Source organism: Echinops telfairi, unplaced genomic scaffold (assembly GCF_000313985.2).
Source record: "Echinops telfairi isolate 266 unplaced genomic scaffold, ASM31398v2 ScPeMD7_23;HRSCAF=83, whole genome shotgun sequence".
Lineage (NCBI taxonomy): Eukaryota > Metazoa > Chordata > Mammalia > Afrosoricida > Tenrecidae > Echinops > Echinops telfairi.
Genome location: NW_022103920.1, coordinates 80,380,605 through 80,394,379, shown reverse-complemented (window position 1 = coordinate 80,394,379; position 13,775 = coordinate 80,380,605). Strand labels below are relative to the sequence as shown.

General features: G+C 42.5%; 1 protein-coding gene and 1 non-coding gene across 2 annotated transcripts in view; one reads left to right on the top strand and one right to left on the bottom strand.

Annotated features, from left to right (window-relative positions):
- The window catches only part of IGF2BP3 (insulin like growth factor 2 mRNA binding protein 3), a 135,141-nt gene that overhangs the window by 87,389 nt on the left and 33,977 nt on the right, over nt 1-13,775 (top strand). The window contains exons 6-7 of the mRNA XM_004702718.4: nt 84-147; nt 10,885-11,166. Of these exons, the coding sequence (XP_004702775.2) occupies nt 84-147; nt 10,885-11,166 (346 nt within the window). The remainder of the gene's footprint in view (nt 1-83; nt 148-10,884; nt 11,167-13,775) is intronic.
- On the bottom strand, nt 11,901-12,026 carry LOC115869259. The gene has a single exon (XR_004046078.1). It is a non-coding gene; the product is annotated as a small Cajal body-specific RNA 8 (non-coding RNA).

Below are 13,775 nucleotides of genomic sequence, written 5' to 3'. Positions count from 1 at the left end.
CCAAATTGCTTTCAAATTTGTCAGAGGAAGGAGTAGGAAGAAAACTAACTTTCTTTTCCTTCTTGGCTTTTCTCTTCCTCTAGTGAACACGGAGTCGGAGACTGCAGTTGTCAATGTAACCTATTCCAGTAAGGACCAAGCTAGACAGTAAGCAATCCGCAACTTTGTGTCTATATGTAACCACTAGGTTAAGTGTAGTAACTTATGCTTCATGAATTTTATTATTTAGGGGGAGGGCTGGTAGGTAGCTGAAAGAAAGCACTGTTTTATAAAGTGTGACCCCAAATAATGTCTTTTTAAAGTGTGAATGCCTAGCAAAAGTTTACATTTGTTAGTTTTGCTACATTTTCAATATGTCCTTGATGCCATTAAGGCAATAATATAATAAGAAGTTGAATTACATGCTCTTTGCTGGGAATTCTGCACCTCTGAGTAGTGTTGTTAAATTATATATAAAAACTTCATTTTCCTTATTGGTATGACCCATATATTGCTATTTTTTTCCCTTAGGCTGGTTAAATCAATCATCTTGCTTACTAAGTTTTCTAATGATTACTATTGTCATTTAGGAGTGTGCAGATGTGATGTAATTTGCTTCCAGCTTAGAGGAAAGGCTGTACCAGTGTAATTGACAGACAGAAATTCACACGTCCAACTGTCTCCTGAGGAAGCAACAGTACTGCATGCTTGGGAGTGATCTAATGAACTGACTGAGCACTCCCCGCCACACTGGCATGGAGCTGACTGATTCATAGCGAGGCAGAATGAGTCCCGTGGACAGTGCTTTCCAAAAATCTCCTCAGAATAGCATTCAGGAGGAATGGCACCTGGGGTTCTCGGTCAGCAGACCAACGGGTGCGTCAGCCTCCCTCTCGCAGCACAGGCAGAGATGGACTACTACGGGTAGGAAAAGCTGGAGAGGAAAAACCATACTAGTTGACCTTGGAGTATCCTCCAGGGGCAGGGGAAACCAACTCCTGGACGGACATTTTGTTAGATCCCCTGACGGTGGGGCCTATTCATGGCAGAACTGGGAAAGGGAAGGCAGGGCTGGAAAGGTGATGAAAATTTGCAAAACACAAATGGAAATTAAAAAAAAAACTGGTTTTATTCATATTGTTCAAAAATTTAAAAGATACAGAGATGTGTATACACAGTGCAAATCTTGCACCTGGTTTTGTTCCCCAACTACTGTGTCCACAAGGAGGACGAATGCATGTGAGTATTCTTTCTCCTGTTTACACAGATGTCATGACATTTGAATGTTTTGTTCATGTAACTCTTTCATTACATTTGTGTGGAATATGACTAGATGAGCGAACTTGTTTAGTTAGCCCCAGATTAGATATTCAGATTGTTTACAGACTCATAATTATACATAGTGGCACAATGAATCGCCTTTTACACATGCCATTTGCACGTGTGTGTGTTCCTACAGGATAAATTTCCTGACGTAAAACTACTGAGTTGAGAGGCACAAGAACAAGCAAAACAGTATTACTATGCTGGTTCTAGCTCTTGTATGCACTGCTTTATTCTAAGCAGAAGAGGTTAAAACAATTGTTCGTCTAGTTAGGGAAGGGTACTGTCAGACAAGAAGTCTAATCAAAATGATGGCTTCCAAGGGAGTCTTCTGGACCTGTTAACTTCAGGCAGAGAGATCAAGGTCAGCTCAGATGGTTTGGGGACTCTAAAAGCGTAATCTGATATATTGTTCTTGAAGTCTGCAGGATGGTCATGGGGGTTTTTTATGAAGAAATTGTAATAAAATTGAATCGTTGAGAAAAAAGGGCAGGAACGTTGTGCTGACAAGTTCTTTTGCATCACAACAATGCACCTACCTACCTGCTCACTCTTCAAGGGTAGTCCTAAGGGGATTTCATTGGAAAACCTTAGCCCAGTGGTTCTCAACCTTCCTAATGCCACTACCCTTTAATACAGCTGCTCATGTTGTGGTGACCACCAACCATAAAATTAATTTTTGTTGCTACTCATAACTAATTTTGCTAATGTTATGAATCGGGCAACCCCCGTGAAAGGGTTGTTCGACTCCCAAAGGGGTCGAGACCCACAGGTTGAGAACTGGTGCCTTAACCCATCTACCCTGCAGCCCTGATCTGGCTGCTGCTTTATTGTCCCCAAAGCTCAGCGAGCATTCACAGGTGACTTGTGTAGCTTCAGGATGACCCGGTGTAAATCAGAGTGCAGATCTTTGGGGAGTGGCTAGTGGGGTGGAAAACTCTGTCCTCAGAAGTGTGATATTTTTGTTTTCAGAAAGGTTTCTGTGATTTTTAAATGCATCCTCGTGTGTTAATTTTTAATTTGGTTATATTGTCTGTCTTAGTATGAACTGGTTTAAATTCCCACCAGTGCTGTACGAGTCCATTTCTCCACTCTCTAGAGGCAACACACAGATTCAGCAGACTCTGACGGTCTACTCAGTGAACAGTAACATCACTATTGTCTGTCTGTCTGTCTGTCTGTCTGTCTGTCTGTCTGTCTCTCTCTCTCTCTCAGAGAGAGAATTCCCTACTTTTCCCTTCTGTTTGATTCTTTATCCATTAAAAGGGAGATGTTGGGCAGTATAAGATATGACAAAATAATAATAATTTATAAATTATCAAGGGTTCATGAGGGAGCGGGGAGGGAGGGGTAAAATGAGGAGCTGATACCAAGGGGTCAAGTAGAAAGCAAATGTTATGAGAATGATGATGGCAACAAATGTGCAAATGTGCCTGACACAATGGAGGCTTGGGCGCTCCGTTTGTCCCACACACTTCAGTCTTTACAAAGATCTGTAGTGAATATTTGATAGTTCCCAGCCCAGGTGAATGGAACAGATTATAAACCCCAGCATATTGGAGATTGTCAGAAGACTACTTTAGTTCCCTTGTTTGAAAATTACCCGGCATCCAGTTTTGTAAAGGGGGGGGGAAAAAAGCTCAGTTTCAGGTGTTCAGTTGGGTGGGAGATTGTGTGTTGAAGATGCAACCTATTCAGCTTTGAAGAGGCAGACGATAAAACGAGCAGGGACGGGTTAATCCACATTTACTCTCATTGTCTGGCTGTCTAAAGCATTAGGAGGACAAGCACAACGAGAGTAAAGCTGGTGAAGGTAGAACTATGTGCTGAAAACAATCCTAACACGACAGCAAGCCGAACATGAAGATATTTGTCCAGAAATACTTGGTGTTGGTAGTCAGAGAGTTTCAGGGCCCTAAGGACACCAAAGAGCGAGGGCAAAGATTGCTGTTTTGTAATTTAGATCATCGGGTAACCTAAACAAAGAAATGGAGTCTATCAGTTAATGTTGACTGAGAACTATTGATCAGAAGTGGCCAGAGCATGACAGAAAAGTACCTGTGTCCTTCAGGACGCGCCTCCCCACGATGAAAGAGAACTAGGAAGAAGAGAGTGACCGCTGGATTTTGCTTCCTGTACCCAAGTTGTTACTGGAGATGAATATTGCTGTCCACCACCACCCCTCAATACCACCACACTTGCAAGGAGAATTAGATTGGGTATTTTAAAAGGGAAAAGTCAGTTTTGTGATAACAATGTTGTGAAAATTAGTATCTATTAGCAAAGTTTTCTCATTATTTGGGGAGTATTATTTTTCTTAATTTTTAAAATTGTAAGGCTATGTTTTTACCCTGGAAAAGTTAATTTTCCTTGGGAAGCATTAGATATAATTGAGAAAGCTTTGGAACCTGGAATTCCCCCTTCTAGACTGTAGTTTTAGCATCTCTAAACTTGTCTTCTTAGTTATAAAATGAAGCCTGAAAAGAAATGAATCTATTCATGTATCTATGCATGTATTTATAGAAAAGAGCCTTATGAAAAACCAGCAACTCTTTACCCACTGGTGCTGGGCTGCTTCTGGCCCAGCCTGACTTGGCTTGCAGTGGGGAAGAGTACTCCCTGCAAGCTTGCTCCACAGTGAAGGCCCTGCTCCAGTAAGAACACCTGCTCACCTGAACCACCTTGATGCCCTTACTGACGCCCCTTTCCATTGCCTAGAGGGCCAGGCAGGGCACATCTTCAGGCAGTGAGAACTTAGCTGATAGTCTCCTTGAGCCTCTGAGATGTGCTTCGGAAGGTGCGAGTAGACCAGAGTCCAACTCCGTGGAATGGAGACTCTGTGCCACCATTTCTCCAGCTGTGACTGGTCAGGTAGATTCATTCATCCTGGTGACTGACATGTGTAATACAAGAATATTGGTAGTCCTGAGTTCATGGAGAATTAAGAAAATGCCCCCCAAACACTTGGCATAATATTTGAAGATAGTAAGATCTTCATGTTATTATTTGTACTTTTTTTAAAGGGAGATTTAATATTTAAAGATCTGTGTACTTTCCCCTCCATTAACCCCCCTCCCCCAATCTCCTTGACTGTACTCTGAATCACAGTGTAAGTGTTTTCATTGCTGTTGATAATACCTTGTTACAGTTCGGTAGGCATTCTTTTCAGATGATGAGTGGCCATTGAGCCTGAAGAGGTAGGAAACCTAACTTACAAAGTGTCTGAGTTGCCTTTTGATAGAGCTCTGTGAATGCCACTTAAAGAGGACCCTTCAGTGTGGCAGTGCTTTCAAGACAGAATTTTACTTTGAAGTTCCTGCCACCTTGTGGCTAAAAAAAATTTCCAAGATTAGTAGCACACATAAGGAAATGATCATACATGTGTTTTAACTTTAAGTCTTGCATTTATATCCTGAAGCTTGTATTTAGTGAAGACACATTTTCTTCTTCCGTGGGGCAGGCAAGGCTTAGGTCTCTAGAAAACCTGCTTCCTGGCCTGTTCCTTCATACTCAGATAAGTAGCCACGGAGACATCATCGTTGGCAGATTTGTGTGTGTGACTAAGAAATACCAAAAACCCAAATTCAGTGCCATGAGTCAGTGCTGATTCCTAGCGACCCCCTGTGGGTTGCCGAGACAGTAACTGATGGAGTAGAACGCCCAGGCTTTCTCCCTTAGAGCTGCTGGTGGCTTTGAATTGCTTTCCACGGGGACCATAAGGGGATCATAACCAGGGACCGTGCAGATCACAACCCAACACATAGCCACTATACCACCAGGGCACTAAATAAGAAATAGCCCCTTACGTAGATAATATCTTCTATACGTTCTTTTTTTAGAGTTCTTCTAGGTATATTTTTGTTAGGGAACGGGGATATTTATTTATTTTGAAACAGTTTTACTGATCGCATTGCAGACGTTTTCTGTTGCTAGGTACCGTATATACTCGAATACTAGCCGACCCAAATATTAGCCAGGGTACCTAATTTTACCACAAAAACGGCATTTAAAATGTGCTGAAAAATTCGGCTTACACACGAGTATAGACTACGGTACATGCAATTAGGTTTAGAAGAGTTGTTTTAGAATAAAGAAATTACAGAAAACAGTGAGGCAAGGAAATTAATGTTTGCCATTTTGTCCTTAAGCTATAACCACTGTTAATATGCGGTAGCACTGTATAGACCTTGTCCCCTGCATCGGAACTTTAAGATGCCAAAGACCATTCCGCATCAATAGCTTAGTGCCTAAGAACTCATGACCATCCTATCATAGGGCTTCCAAGGCCGTGATTCTTCATAGGAGCAGACAGCCTCATCTACCTCCTGCAGAACGGTTAGTGGGCTTGAACTGTTGACTTTGGTTATCATATCAGTCCAGTGTTTATCCAACATAGCCACCAGACCTCTTCTAAGTACACATAGATTTTGTGCATAATTAGAAAAAGAATATATATTTACACACACAGATGCCCTTCAACTTATAACACATTAGAGTTCTGTCAACCTGCACCAAAAAACCATCTGTAGTTTTATGTACATTTTATCACTATGAATACATACTACAATGCGTACTTTGCCATTGTAATTCTCAAGTGGTTAGATGTTCAAAAATTAGACTTACAAAAATACTGATGAAGTATTCGACTTTTATTAGAATTGACTAATAACAGTTAATGGAGCTCTAGGGGCATATAATGGTTACCTCTTGGGCCATGATTTGCAAGGTCAGCAGTTCGAAACCAGCCACTTTAAGGAGAAAGATGAGGCTTTCTACTCCCGTAAAGAGTTAGAGTCTAAGAAACCCCAGGGGCGGTTCTCCCTGCCCTCTAGGGTAGCCATGAGTCAGAATTGACTCGGTGGCAGTAGGTTAATGACGGTTACTGGATTGGAGCTCCGTGGTCAGTGGGGGGACTACCTGCAGTTGATCTCTGCACGGTAGTTCCCTTTTCTGTGGTCCATATGCAGTGTTGCAATTACTTTGCTTTAGAACCAATTTTGTAAGAAGCTCGTCATAAGTACATATTTGGACTTTATCCTTCATGATCTCCTTAAAGAAAATCCCTACTGTGGTATTGCCATGCTTTGGTTAATTATTGCTGAATTCTTTGTACCAACCTCTCATTCTTGGTGCAGAGGGAAAATTGGAATGCATCACTTTAAAATAATGGCTAGACTTCATTTTATAAAGTCCCATGTGCTAAGCGATCAGTGACATATGGGGATAAGGAAAAGACGCTCTTAGGGGATTTTAGTCTTGAAAGAGGGTCATGTGTTTGGTCTTTCTGTTTTATAGGTCAAGAAGGTGACCTCTTGATTTCCCTGCTTTAATTTCTTCCTCCTCCTCCTCCCCTTTCTTTCAATTATCCTTCCCCGTTTCTTCAAAATGTGAGAATTGAACGACTATTATATCAAAGCCCTTTCGACTCTAAAAATTTCGAATAAAATTCTTATCAATAAAATTAAATGCTACTAATTAGCAAAATGGCTCACCTCTTTTAGAAAGACTCTTAAAATAATATCAAAGCAAAAAGTGTAATGAAAATAGGACCCCAAGTAACACATGTTGGGGACACATCCTTGTTCAATTGGAACTGGCTGCATAGGTTTTGAATAATGACATTGAACGATCATTTTAAAAGTAGAGCTGGTGAAAAGATACATTCCCCCAAGAACTATGTAGACCACCAAATGACACAGCAGAGCGTCAAACTGTGCATGCAACAGCTCCAGCATTTGATGTCTAATTTAGGAATTTGGGGTCTTTGGTCATAAGCAGGCAGTTGCACCATAATTAGGTTACTACTTGACCTTTTCAACTCTGTCCAGGGTCAGAGCAGCAGGGTTGGCAGTTGTACAGTCTTGAACACCTACGAGGTGTATTATCTGCCTCTGAGAGTTACAACCTGAATTTGGAGCCATTGGGGCCGGAACAGTGCACTTAGTAACAGAGCTTGGTGTCATCTGACTCCTGGGAGAAATCTTTTTTTTCAACCTCCCTCAGAGGAAAATGAAGCCTTCGTGCTGTGGTGGGCTACCTGCTGGCTGCAGCCACAGAGCTGGCCCTTCAAACAAGAGCTGCTCCACTAGAGGGAGATGACAGCCTTTTCTGCTCTCCTAAATATTGATAGCCTGGGGAGCAAGTTTCCCGTGCCCTACAGTGAGTCTGAATCAGCTCGATGGCAGTGGACTTGGTATGGTTTGGCTCAAAGGAAAGCAGCAAAATAGGGGCTTATATCTACTGGAGAGTCATTTCTTGGGACTGGAGTGGTTATTTAGACAGTGCAGAATATGGAAACATCTGGTTATGTACATGTTTACCTGTTTTTCCCCATGGAGAAGGATGTGGTCTGTGTTTGTCTCTCAAGAAAGAAAGTATTTATTGTAACATTCCTCTTTTAGTCCCAAGTCAAAGTTTACTTACTCTCTTCTTGAGCTAGCAACACTGTTTTATAAGAAGAAAAAGATAATAATAATGAACTTTATAGTTGTTTATGTCTGTAGATATAGTTGTATCTTTTACTGGATTCATCTTTCCTTTTTTTTTTTAAAGCTAAATGTATTCTGTTTTTTAATTTCAATTTTTTTATGTCTTGGTAATTTATTTTTTTAAAACATTTTATAAGGGGCTCATGCAACTCTTAACACAGTCCATACATACATCAGTTGTGTACAGCACATTTGTACATTCATTGCCCTCATTATTCTCAAAACATTTGTTCTCCACTTAAGCCCCTGGCATCAGGTCCTCATTTTTCCCCTCCCTCCCCACTCTCCCCTCCCTCATGAGCACTTGATAATTTATAAATTTTTGTCATCTTGCCTTGTCTGACGTCTCCTTTCACCTACTTTTCTGTTGTCCGTCCCACAGGGAGGAGGTCACATGTAGATCCTTGTAATTGGTCCCCCCTTTCCAACCCACCCTTCCTTTACCTTCCCAGTATCACCACTCACACCACTGGTCCTGAAGGGATCATCCACCTGGATTCCCTGTGTTTCCAGTTCCTATCTGTACCAGTGTACATCCTCTGGTCTAGCCAGACTTGCAAGGTAGAATTGGGATCCTGATAGTGGGGGAGAAGCATTTAGGAACTAGAGGAAAGTTGTATTTTTCATCGTTGCTACATCACATCCTGACTGACTCATCTGCTCCCTGGGACCCTTCTGTAAGGGTCCAGTGGCCTACAAATGGGCTTTGGGTCTCCACTCTGCACTCCTCCCCTCATTCACTATGATAAGATTTTTTGTTCTGATGATGCCTGATACCTGATCCTTTTGACACCTGGTGATTGCACTGGCTGGTGTGCTTCTTCCATGTGGGCTTTTTTGCTTCTGAGCTAGATGGCCGCTCGTTTACCTTCAAGCTTTTAAGACCCCAGAAGCTATATCTTTTGATAGCCGGGCACCATCAGCTTTATTCACCACATTTACTTATTCCCCCACTTTGTCTTCAGCAGTTGTGATGGGAAGGTGAGCATCACAGAATGCCAATTTAATAAAAGAAAGTATTCTTGCATTGAGGGAGTACTTGAGTGGAGGCCCGATGTTCTTTTGCTACCTTAATACTAAACCTATAAACGAATGCACATAGATCTATTTCCCCATCCTCAATTATAAATATATTTGCATATGTACATGCCAAGGTCATAATCTTGATGGAAGCAGCCTGCCACATCTTTCATCTGTGGAGGGAGTGGCAGCTTTGACCGACGGACCATTTGTTTAGTAGCTGAGCACTTAGCTACTGTCCACTAGGGCTTCTTTTCTGTGTAAATGCACACGGTCATATTAGAAGTTTTCAGTTATTGCATACTTGCAGAAATAACCAAAGTATCTTAGAATCCTTAATCCACAGCCCTTAAGAGAAGAGCTGGCAGGAAGCGAGGAGTAGCAGGTTAGCACGAGCTGTCACCAGGGGCGGACATTGCAGTATATCTCTACTAAAAGGAGGCTGTCTGTCCCGTAGACATTTGCCGTCCTCAAAGTCCTGTATCGGGTTGCTAGGGGTGGAGCCCACGCAGTGGCAGTAGGTTTGGTTTGGTTTATCTGACTGTTAGAAAAAGAATGTCCTATGGCATAGAATCACATGCCAATGGCTCCCAGATATATTTGAGGAAAAAGATTAGCCATAAAACTATGCACGTGATGGTATTATACTTTTGAAGAAGGTTCTGACATGTGCATACGTGGTTAAGGTATGGAAAGGACCAGCCCTAACTGGAGGGTCTCACAGTTTGCTGGTTCTAGGAATGGCCGCTGGAAGGTTCGTGATAGACAAAGAGCAATTGTGTATTACTTTTGCATATTGGTGGAGGTTTTTATTTTCCCCATAAGAATTACTTTCATTCTTTCTATTTAAAGTAGACCTCCATATAACGAAAGTGAGCCAGGGTGACCACACTGCAGAGCTAGTGAGATGCTTGATTTTGAGGGCGGTGTTTCCATCCTGCTTGGGCTGACTCTTGGCCCCATTGGGGCAGAAGCTGCCTCACCCTAGGGGAAGGCGGTGCATCCCTTTTCTGCTCTTCAGTCTCGTGTATGTGTTTCGTTTTGTTGGGGATGCAGGAGGTAGAAAAGCCTGTCTTCAGGAGTGCGCCTTGGAAACCTCTGCCAACGTTTACCCTGTGTGCGCCTGGTTTACAGTATGTAGTTAAGCTAGAATACAGCCATTCAGATGGCTCTTACAGACACAATAAAAGTGGCAGATGTCAGAGAGTTTATAGTCTAGAGACTCATACATAAAATCCCCAAACAGGCAATGTTAGTCTGATGGTAGAAATCTGGAAGAAGGGGAGTGTACTGGGAGTGCCAGGATGTTCTGTGTCTGCATCCGGATGACTTTATGCGGATGTCTGCTTGTGACAATTCATTATTCATTGAACTGTGTTAAGAATTGGGTATTGATGTGTTATAGTAAAGTTCAAAAATGAACTTTTGAAGAAAGAAACAAAAGGGAAGCCACACACCAAGATAGATGGAATGAATGAATCAGTAAATGAGATGGAAAATAACTTTTTCTCTCTCGTTCTACCACCACTCCTACCTTTCTTTCTGAAATCAGATCATAAACCTGTAAAATCAGAGACCACCACTGTTTTCTCGGGTTCGGCTCATGGCAGGCGCTGAGAATAAATATCTGGGGGCTTGAGGGGAGTAAAACGATGGGAGGCTTGCGCTTCTCATGTCTTTTCCCTTTTGATTCAGGAGGACTAGCCGGGACAAGGACTGTCCATTCGTGTGCCTCTTGCAGTCTGGGTACCGTGAGGCTATTGTTACTAACCTCACAGATAATAAAGAAGAGCTAAATCAAGCGGCTGCTCAATTGTTAAAACACTCTCTTTTCATTGCTAGAGGGCAAAACCTCTCCTCCCCTTTCCTCCCCTATGTGTGGCTGAAATGAAAAATGTGTGTGTGTTTGAAGCTTCAGAATCGGGTCAGGTTCTGGCATGACCACTTGTTTACCGGCTTCAGTCAGAGGTTTGGGCCGCTCTCTTTCTGAGTGGGTGAGGAGGATGGCGCTTTCCTAATAGAGCTACTGTATAGCTTGATTGCTCTTTTCATTCTCCCTTTTATCAATTTTCAGAGCATTAGACAAACTGAATGGATTCCAGTTAGAAAACTTCACATTGAAAGTGGCCTACATCCCAGATGAAATGGCTGTCCACCAGAACAACTCCCAGCAGCCTCGAGGTCGCCGTGGGTTTGGGCAGAGGGGCTCATCAAGGCAGGGGTCCCCAGGATCCGTGTCCAAGCAGAAACCATGTGACTTACCTCTGCGGCTGCTGGTTCCCACCCAATTTGTGGGAGCCATTATAGGAAAGGAAGGTGCGACCATTCGGAACATCACCAAACAGACCCAGTCTAAGTAAGTATTGCCAGGGTGTCTGGCCCAGGGTGTTTTTGCCTTTGTATCTTCACAACCGTGTCTCTTGTTTTGGTGCTTGGTGTCCTGAGCTCGGTTATGGTCCCATCTGTGCAGTACTTGGAATCTGGGAAAACCCTGTGATTTGATCTCTTGGTTTTCATGTTATATAAATCTGGGACTCCGCCTTAAGCTCGAAGGGAACACTGAATGCGTTACACATGAATGGAGAACAAATACTGCTAAATCCACTTCTGATGAGAGGAGGTCCTCCTGAACTGGAGGGCAGCTTCTGGATGTTTCTATCCCCCCACGATGCCTGTCTTAAGTACTCGTAGAAGTAATCTTGGTGTGCAATCCCAACAAGTCTCATTTGACTTGTGAGAAAGTTGTCATCATATGGTTTAATACATTCCATGACTGAGCTGTGGTTAGAGTGGCCCTTTCTTTAGGATAGTGAACATTTTTATACATGGCTTTAAAGGAACTCCTGGAAGATCAGGCAGACGTTAGAAGTCATCTGTGAGGGAGGACTCAGAAGCAAGGTTGCCTTCATTGACCCTACTTGCCCCAGTGCTGAGCACACTGCCGATGATGAGAGGGAGGAATTTGTCAGATAGTGGAGTTACTATATGTGAATTATACTCACCGTCCTTTTGATGTATCTACCTGACACCAAAGTATTATTATTGTTATTATTTTCTTTTAGGAATATCTATGCCTTATATTAGCTTTGCTTTTATTTTTAACTGTCTGTGACGATGTAACTCAATTCGTCCCAGTCATCAAAAGGCTCTCGGGAGGTTTGGTGATGGTTAGAGCAGCACAGCACACTTCAGCTCATTGTATGTATCAGCCTCCCAATAGTTTTGCTTTATAAATCATCCTATTGTGCATTGTTTGGATGTTTTGACCCCTAGGCACTTGGTAATAAACTCTCTCCCCACCCCTAGTCCTATAAGGCACTGCCAGGCACATCTTTGGGGCCACTGCTACCATATCTTTGAAGACCCTGTGAGTGGACTAGGGGGAAGAAGTTGTGTGCAAATAGTGCCGTTCTCTGTGAAATGTTGGGACACGGCCTTGTGGATGTCTGAATTGTTTTCCTTTTTAAATTCAGTAAGTTTCATTTTATCTGTATTCTGAGTAACTAAGGCATAGTAGTTTTGTTGTTGTTGGTTTAAGTAGAGCTAGGGTGCTCTGTACACCTTTGCTTTGTAGATTTGTGACAACAAACTGAAGAGAATGATCTGAGTCATCCTACGGGCATTAACCGCCCAAGTTGAGCCAGCCTGCTCGTTTGTTGTGCAGAACCCAAAATAACTGTTGTGGTTTCATGACCACCCACCCCACCTACAGATTGACTTTTGACTCGGCCTCTGCTTGGAAGCACTGAAGTGGGAGGTGGTTGGGTGCTGGTTACCTAGATGAAATCATTGCTACAACCTCATCGTATTGGGGGGCGGGGGGCGTATGTTGAGCTATAGCTTAAGTCAGTGTGCCTGATTTTATTTGTAAAATGTAGGTGCTTCTTCATGAATGTTTGTTTCCCAGTGCTCATAAAGTTATGTTTACACTCTACTTATTAAAGAGCTCTGGGGGACTGTGGGTTAAACATTGGACTGCTAACATTGATTAGCACTGGTTCAAATGCATCCTGGGAGAAAGATGAGGCTGTTTGTTCCCATCAAGATTTCCAGATCTTAGAACCCCTATGTGGTTACGATGAATTAGAATCAACTCTGGGGGACAGACAACCAAAAAGTGGATGAAGGGAGACGTCGGACAGGGCAAGATATGACAAAATACCCATTTATAAACTATCAAGGGCTCATGCGGGAGGGGGGAGCGGGGAGGGAGGGGAAAAATGAGGACCTAATGTCGGGGGTTTAAATGGAGAGAAAATGTTTTGAGAAACGATGTACAAATGTGCTTTACACAATTGATGTGTGTATGGATTGGGATAACAGTTGTATGAGCCCCTAATAGAATGTTAAAAAAGAGAGAAAAAAAAAGAATTAGAATAAAAAAAAAAAAAAGAATTAGAATCAACTCGAAGCAGTGAGTTTAGTTTTGGGTTGTACCAACAGCATTATGACAAAGTTTGAAAAATTGCAAGGTTGACCAACTTGTAACCCAGAAGCATGAAGTGAGCTTGTAGTGTTGGAGAAATGGTACCAGGAGACTGGTCACCAACCTTCACTTTGTAACATGCGCAGCATGTGCCAGTCACCAAAAGTGGGAAGTTCAGTTGGTCCCCCTGTATTTGGCCCAAATGGCACCTCTTTGTTGTCGCCGCTGGCTCTTTAGAAAGCACAGGCGACCTTTCCTGGGCTTACTGGTCATTTCCATTGTATTTTCTAAGCAGTTTCCATGTTTTACATGAGAAGGGCAAATGCAGCTTGGGAATTACAAATAAATAAACGAGTGAGTGAGTGCGTAAGTAAGTGCTTTTTTGCCCCTCTTGTCCCACCTTTACCTGCAGGAACTTTTAAACTGGCTTCCATTTTTAATCACAGGGCAGATTAGCGTTGCTCCTTAGAAGCTCATTTCCTTGTCTGATGGGAGAGCTTCGGTGCTTTAAATTGTACTTTTTGTTTTATTTAAGGCAG